Here is an 8,492-nt window from a genome sequence, read left to right as displayed (position 1 = left end):
TGGAAATTGAATGTGAGGGATAATGGTCATTGGGCCTAGAGAATTATGTTTAATTATGACATTATGAAATTGATTGATTGTTTGCAAATGGTTTGATGGTCATTATGTTGATCAATATAGGTTACCTCACACGGACGCGATAGTGGAAGATTGAGATTGAGCACACGTGTTGGAGCGCCGTGCTTGGAATTGAGGTAAACCTTTGGAACTTGGGTTTAGTCCCTTGTGTGCTCCACCACGCCCAGTGGAAGGTTGTGGTTGGATTTTGTGTCTTTGAACATTGTGTGAATATGTATGTTCATGCATTATTGCTTGATTGTGTGACATGCTTGGAGCATGTTGTGTGTGAATTGTTTGATCTCTGGCCAGTAGATGTGTGTTGGTTTGGACTTTCGCTGGAGATATCCTTTGGGGATTCCGGTCGGGTCGTTGCCATGGGGCCGACTCTGGGAGCAGTACTAGGATGATCTAAACGTGGGACTTCCGCTGGATAGGGCTCATGAGGAGTTCCAGTTGGGTTTTGCCATGGGGTCGTCTCAACCATGGGAGAGGCACCAGGAAGATTCCGGGAGTTATATGATGGGGTCCTTGAACAGAATCCTGATGTGGATGTTCTTGGATTTGTCCCCAGTTGTTTGTGATATTGTATGCCATGCATTTCATACTATGTTATTTGTTGCACATTGAGTGAGCCATGGGGTGGAGTGATCCTCTAGTACCCTTGGTTTACTGAGGTATATTTGTATATCTCACCCCGCGTTTGGGGATATCATTTCAGGTTAGGTTGAGCCTGGAGGAGTGGAGTATGAGGTGCACATGGAGGGCATAGCATGTTAAAGGATTTTATCGAATACACCTAGTATAGTGTTTAATACTTTGGATTTAGGTTATGAGCTTGTGCATGTTGATATTGCCATGCTTTTGTATATTCATGACTATATGTAAGTCTTTCAAAAAATGGATGTATAACTATGCCTTGGATTTATATGTATATTCTGTGTGAGCATGGGATTTGTCCATAGCCACCTATGATGTATTTGAAGCATGTATAATATGAAGGAAGGGCTTTAGGCCTATTGTAGAATTGATTATAGGTACGATTAACAAATGCATGTAATTGAACTTGAAACCTAATATGTATTGTATATGTAAGATAAACTGTGATGGGTTGTAAGTGCCCATGGCATTTTTGGTCCTTGTGTGTGCCACCCATGTGATTTTATGCACCTTGAGGTATTAGGATTTGTTGGCAAAATTGGGGATTTTTGTAAAAACAAAGGGAACTCTGGCAAATTTTCGGGAACTGTTGGAAATACAATTAGGGTGCTGCCCAATTTTCGTCTCCCATATGAAGGAATTGGACCCCTTGATCTTCTTGAAAGTTAGAGATCTTTCTCTTAGCTTTCCAATGAGACCAAGATTGTGTAAATTGGAGTTGTATAACTCAAGTTATGGGCAGAACACCATAGGAAGGTCAGATTTCATGTTTTAGGCATACAACCCCTGTACCTTGACGCTGTTGGCGCCAATATGGCGCTGTGGGCGCCGTTGTCACTTTCTGCTGGTGCTGTCAGCGCGGGAATGGCGCTGTCAGCGCGGGGGTCCTACTGTTTCAGCACCCATTTTCTTTGAAATGTCATAACTTTGGCTACGGTACTCCGAATTGAGCACGGTTCGAAGCCACGTGAAGCTAAAGAGAAAATCTATAACATACTAAGAAATGAGAAGCATTTGATAGGTTTAGAATTGTGGGAGTAAATAAAATGGTTAAGACATTTAGTGTTAAAAATGGATAGAACGAGTTTTAAGCTTTGTTGGTTTATGGGAACCACTTAGCATCCTTTAGACAAAAAAGTGTATGGTATTAGGCTCTGGTACTAATTTTTCCGTATAAAGTGTTGGGTTATGATCACAGTTATTTTAATGGTGTAAACGATGTTAAAAAGGAAAAAAAATTTCCCGTAAATTCAAATAACTTCTGTGATTGTAACTGCGTTTAATATCATATTCAATGTTAACACACCGGTCCGGTAACGGGGTGTTACACCTTACTTATTTTATTGCATTGCAGCCTAGTGAGAATTAACCAAAGACTAAGGCTTGCCTATAAGGATGGATTGGGGGAGTTGGATTTTGATATCATGGGATTAAATTCAATGAAAAGGTAAGGCTTTTTGGCTCTTAGCTAAACAATTAGAAAGAACTGCCCTTATCACATAGAAATGATCATACTAGTCGCCTAGGTGTAATATAGGTTAAGGACAACAAAGTAGAGTGACCACTAAACAAGAAAGTATATATGTTTGGGTCCAAATCCTCACCAAGTTTTTTATTCAATGATATAACATGAACTAAGCTGAGTCATGTTAGGACTGCTCTCATGAAGTTCAACATAGATGATGCATGGCTAATTAACCAACTTAGAATGAAACAGACATAGAGCTAATAAGATATGCAAGATCAACATAGTTGAATTCATGATAATGGCTGTCATATGTATAGATAAACCAAAAAATTGCTCTTCAGCTTCAAATTTTTTTGAATTCTTCATCCTTTTTCTCAAACTCGGCATGCAAAATTAATCAACACAACATGTGTACCCTGTATACCACCCCAAACTTAAAATGCAGTTGTGTCCTCACATTAATTATAAAACTTTATATAGTAGGGAGTGATATAAGCAAAAGAGACATGTGAGATTGCAGAAATCATGATAATAGAAACCGGATGACCATAAAATGGTCAGATGAGAAGGAGGAGTCTCAATCTTCATAAGAAGAATCCTCCACTTCAACTGGATCATTCTCTTTATGTACTGCTGGCCTTATTACTAACTTTCTGATATGGTTTAGGTGCTCTGTGACATTGTAACTTCATACTAAAATATTGACAGGTGAAAGTTATGCGATTTATATTAGCAACCAAACTATCAAGAAACATAACTACAGTAATCTCATATGTGGTTTGGTCTGATAGAAAAAAGGAAAGCATAAGATGAGGGTACCGATTCACAACTAAAAGATTTCAGTAATTTAAGCCATAAATTAGTAACTGTGATTCAATCTAGTAAGCCCAAAATTACAAACCATAGGCTAGTAAGGGGAAGCAATAATATTACTTACAAAAGTACAAACCAGTTAGATCTCAAATTACCATCAAGATAGTCACACAGATAATGGATACCACAAAAATACATATCTCAAACCAGAATTCACAACCACTACCAGCTTAGCCAATACTTATCAAAATAGAGACATGAACTAGCTACTTTCAACCATAAAATTCCTTTTTTATTTTTTATTTTTTTATTTAAACCATTTGCTTGTTCGACTCATCTCAACATACAACACACAAAGAAACTAAAACTGCAGTTCAACATATGTGACAGGGGGTTTGCTCACTCAGGTTTAATTTTATTTATTTTTATTTTTTATGGGTGTTTGATTATTAGTAGTCTTGTAAAATAAAATAAAAATTAATTCAACACCTGGATATAGAACCACAACATACCCTGTTTGTTTATTCGTTTGCAACCAGGTTATTGAGCAATAAATGAACATGAATGAAATGTTCATCAATCTCAAAATTTCAAGAACTACATAGTATATAAAAATGGAAATATCTCAATGTTCATGAAACCAAACTTGAGAATCAACAAAGTCAGTGTATGTGGTTGGGATTTATACAAGGTGGTTTGAATCTCCTAGACAAAGGAAAGAAAAATAAAATAAGAATGGAAAAAAAGAAAAATGGAAGATCAGTGAAACAATCCAAAGCAAGAGAGTGTTAGGGTTTTGGAAGTACCAAACCTGAAATCGAATCAAACCACACCAACAGGGATGAAAGATGCTCAACAAGGTCATAACGAGCCTGATGATGAAGTGGTGTTCTTCTTTTCGGCGATGAAGAGTGATGAGGCCGACAAGATGAGAACTTTAGGAGAGTGAGAGATCAAATAAAAATGGGAAAGTTAAAAAAAAATTGACCGACAAAAATGGGTATGAGAAATGAGGTCTCAAGGGGTAGTGAGATAAAAATGTGTGCAGTGAGTCTAGAGAGAGAAAAGGAAGAGTATTCTTTTTTTTAGGTGGAGCAAGTGAGATGAGATTGATGCAGGGATAGGTCACATCACATGGTGTTTTCCTTAGTAAAAAGCTAAGAGAGAGCAGTTCTAAGTATTCAATGGTTGACAACCACCGCCCACTTCACTCTAATCAGCTATTTTTTTACTGAACCAACAAATTGAGGTTGAATTGTGCAGAGCTGATTGGAAGGGAAGACAACAATGACATTAGAACAATAACAAAAAAAAGTGCTCCTACCTTCTACTAAAACATCACACACATGTGACAAGTTAAAAACTACTCAGAAAATTAAACTAAACAAGACCAAAGTTACACATTGTAAACTAGCCTAAGCTCTAAATACACAAATACATATACTAACTAACTAATTAATTGAACCCCTTCTTAGTGTTTCATCCAGCATCCAATAAGGAAATGAAAGTCTTATCTTTATTCACATGCCTTGTTCAGTAGTGCTTCAGCCATCTAATCTTGCTAAGAAATAATTTGATTCTTATCTTGAAATTTAGAACAATCTGCCCGGTATCCAACCAATTGATTATTTTCTTTATGATTAGACTAAGTCTTCCCTATTGATATAAGGAGCTATAGCTTAGATTTTATCTCAAGCACTCTTAATGGTTCAAATTTATGGTCTCCAAAGAATTTAGGTGATTGGGACACTAAAGCTGACACAAGCTCACTTTCTTTTTGGCTTTTCCTCCACATGCTCAAGGCTGCCCATTTTTAAATTGCTAATTTCACTATTTAAAAGCACATGGCAACCAAATGATCATAAAAAGAAATAGCAGAGTAGTCATTAACGTCTTCATCAATGAAATTTATTGTTTTTAAAACATTAAAAGCCATATTTTCCTCATTAACTCCCATGGTTAATTCTCCTATTTTAAAATCAATTATAGCATCCTTTTTAACTAAGAATGGCCTATCCAATATAATAGGCACATCCTTGTCAGCTTCAAAATCAACTATTATGAAATCTGCTGGAAAAATAAACCTATAAACTTTCACTAATTTGTTCTTTATTTTTCCATCATGGTGTGCAAGTGACCTATAAGCTATTTGAGGAGTTACTGTGATAGGAGAAGCTTCCACTCCAAGTTGTTTAAAAATAGAGGTACACATCTTTTTGATGCTAGAGCCAAGATCACATAAGGCTCCTCCAATATTCCTATCTCCTATTGCACAACAAGTTGTAAAAGAACCTGGATTTCCAGCCTTTGAGACAAATTGTTGGAGAGGTAGTGCTCCTCTTATTGTTTTTGGAGACTTAGAGGAAAAAGGATTTGTTTTGCCTTTGTTATTATTGGTTGATGAGCCTCAATGTTCTGCATAAGCTTGTCTGGTGCCCTTGATTTCAATGCTACCCTTACTCGTTCAGCAGTGCTTTCCTCTCCTTTGTCTTCTTCTTGAGGTATGGGTTGAATTGTTGATGGTTGGGCTGTAACAGTGTTATCACCTTGCTGCTCATCCTTATCCATTAATCTCCTCAAGGTGGATAACCTTATAATAGGTTTAGGCTGATCCACTTCTCTCTCATTCCTCAAGTGGAGGGCTTTGCATACTTCTTTTCCATCCCTTTTAGATATTTCTGTGTCACTTGGTTGTATCCCCAAAGGTCTGCTACTAAGGGTAGAGGCAATCTGCCCTATTTGTGTCTCAAGGCTCTTCAAGATAGCTCCATGACTTTGAAGCATAGCTTCATGATTTTGTAGCATCCTATTCATCCACTGGTCATTTGGAGGTTGAGCTTCAGCATTGTTTGGCTTCTGTTGGTTAGTAAAAGGAGGTTGCATAAAGCTATGTGTGAAATGCACATTTGGCTCAAATGACTGCTCTCATCCCTCATAAGGCTGCTGGTATTTCTAATTTTGGCCTTGACTTTGGGCAAAATTACCACCTTGATTCTGCCATATTTGCTGATCAAACTGGTTATGGTTGTTGTAATTTTGGTTAAAGCTTACCACATAAAGGATAAATGTTGGGTTGCTGGGAAATCCTTCAAAGGCATGAGGACCATAGCACAATGAGCAAACTGGTGTTGTAACAACTACTGGAGCAGGTGCTCGTTCCTTGGATTCTACCATAAACTTGGCCAAATTCTTCATTGTGTTATGTGTTGGGTGTGAACTTGTTGGTTGCTTACATGTTCTTTTAAGGACGTTCTCTTTATTTAGTCCATCAAGAGAAAACACATTCGTTCTCTTGATATCAACCCAGTTGCGCAACTTCACGCATCAAGTAATAAATGGGATTATTAATGTCCAGATTATCGTTCCCACGAGGATAGAACTCTAAATAATACCTTAAACTATTTTACAAAGAATTAATATGAAAAGAAAAGACAATATTTGAATTGTTTGGTCATTATTTCCCTACTATCTTGAAAACGTTCCTCAAAGATAGTAAGTTCAGTCTGACTCCAAACAACTCCTCGCGTCGTTATATACCAAATCCTTCTTGATGTGAGAAGGAACGACAAGATTTATTGGAGTTTCCATTTTTTTAGTCACAAGATTTATGAAAGAAAATAACTACAAGGTAATAATATTTAAGAGACAACAATGTGGATGGATAAAAAAAGTTTTTAACACAAGGAACGGATCCACTGTTCCATTCTTAAATAGTTATATTCTCTACTCAAGACTTAACCCTTCTGAATTTGTTCAGGTCTTTTCCCTGCCAACTCTGATTCCTCAGCTCATGGACTTTAATGGCTCACAAGTTTCCATATTCCTATGGCTCTCTTGACTCCAACAGTTACTAAGTTCAAAATCTTCAGTGAACGAGGTGGTTCCTTATTCCTAAGGCAACCAGTAGTGTTGTTTTCACAACACTACCTTCCTCATCTTATTATGTTGTCTGAAATCCCTTCCTTATGGAAGTTCCTTTCTCAGTTTGAGTTCAATTTCTATTGATACACAAAGAATAAAGCCCACTTAAATAACAGAAATACAAAAGTTTCAGTACAAAAGTTTTGAATGTAGTTCTTTAAGAACTTCACAGCTTTTTCGTTCCACAAATAACTTAGCCCATGGCTATAACTATAAACATAATTATTCAAAACTGAAGTCCCATAGACTTGAGATTCAGTTCATAGATAACGATTGGAAGAGAAGAGAAATAACAACTTATATTAATAAGAAACAAGATTAGGTTACAAGAAAATAAAATGGAGAAGTATGGTAGTTGCTCGTGAGGAGTCTCAAATGGAAGATATAGAATGGAGGAAGGGCTGTTGTCACTTAACTATTGCTAAAAACTATACAACTGAAAAGTAAAAACTGAAACTATCCTAAGTGATATATTCTTAAGGAATTCAATGCTTTTTTGTGTTGGAATGTCCTATTTATAGGTCAGAAGAGTGGATGGCAAAACTAATAATTTCATTTGAGTTGTTTTCTTGACTACATGAAGAGGCGGTGTGAACAATGCTCTTTTGGGAGGCAAGTTGCTGGATAAGATACTTACTGTTGAGATTTGTCTTTTCTTCTGCATTCTCCATGCTTGCTTTTCCTTTCACCCAATGGTAACTCTTTATTCTCTAATGTACATGTCCCTTCCTGCTTTTTGAAAGCTTCTTTTCAACGTTTCCTGCAAAGTGGTCAGAGAGATTGAGTCAGTGGAGCAGGTGTATTTAATGAATTAATTTGTTCCTCTTTTCTCGTATTCTCAATGGATTACATCATCATTCGTTCCCTTCTGGTGCCTTTGATCTTAAGTTCTAGAACTGTGCTTTTGAGGCCAAAATTAGTCACAAGGTGAAAAAACAGATGGAATTTTACCATCAAAATGAGCTTAGATGGGAACGAATTTTCATCTCATTATTATGCATAGCTGCGAGTTGAGTTGCCAATGAAGATGTTTCATTGACTTCATGGATGAATGTTGTATCAGAAAATCCATTCCCCATGCCATTATGATTCCCTTTCGGAGTGTTTAACAACCAAATTTTTTTTCTTCAAATTTGGCAGAATGCTAAGTGTATCAATGCTGTTTTCACAATCAAGAATTATTAATCTGCAAAATCTACAAAGAAAAATTAAGTTCAACAGAAATTAAAAATAGAAATGAAAGAAAACAAATTCAAGAACTAAAAGACAGAATTTTCAAAAAGAAACTAAATCAAACATCGTTCCCTGGCAACGACGCCATTTTGTTGGGTAGTATAGATCTGAAGATCAAGATCGTTCTCAGGGAACAGTTGTTTAGTTTTCTTTTATATTCTATTCCTAAATTCTTGAATTTTAAGTAATCAAGCTTTCAAACAAAGAAAAGTCTAAATGAATTGAAATTGTATTCATATTTATATTAACAAAAGTAACTAAAATATTTATTCAACTAAGAACAACAATTATAAAATCCTGAAATTATCAATTCATGGACTTCCCCAAAAAAATTCGCATC

The 8,492-nt window shown here is 36.3% G+C and overlaps 1 protein-coding gene across 1 annotated transcript; it reads right to left on the bottom strand.

The window, feature by feature from the left end:
- Positions 1-4,832: 4,832 nt before the first annotated feature.
- LOC133295205 (uncharacterized) lies at positions 4,833-6,193 on the bottom strand. The gene is made up of 3 exons (XM_061494004.1): positions 6,050-6,193; positions 5,356-5,854; positions 4,833-5,263 (listed from the first exon to the last, which is right to left on the bottom strand). The coding sequence occupies exons 1-3, from the start codon at positions 6,191-6,193 to the stop codon at positions 4,833-4,835; spliced, it is 1,074 nt and encodes a 357-aa protein (XP_061349988.1).
- Positions 6,194-8,492: the final 2,299 nt, after the last annotated feature.

Source organism: Gastrolobium bilobum, unplaced genomic scaffold (assembly GCF_033153095.1).
Source record: "Gastrolobium bilobum isolate Gb01-03AN ecotype WA unplaced genomic scaffold, APGP_CSIRO_Gbil_v1 utg1776, whole genome shotgun sequence".
Lineage (NCBI taxonomy): Eukaryota > Viridiplantae > Streptophyta > Magnoliopsida > Fabales > Fabaceae > Gastrolobium > Gastrolobium bilobum.
Note: the sequence above shows the minus strand (reverse complement) of the source record. Positions and strands in the feature narration are given on the sequence as shown.

Coding starts and splice junctions, on each gene's coding strand:
- LOC133295205 (XM_061494004.1), bottom strand. CDS start 6,193: ATGAAGAATTTGGCCAAGTTTATGGTAGAATCCAAGGAACGAGCACCT. Junction 5,855..6,049: donor CAACATTTATCCTTTATGTG/GTAAGCTTTAAC, acceptor ACTAACCAACAG/AAGCCAAACAATGCTGAAGC. Junction 5,264..5,355: donor ACAAATCCTTTTTCCTCTAA/GTCTCCAAAAAC, acceptor GTTGTGCAATAG/GAGATAGGAATATTGGAGGA.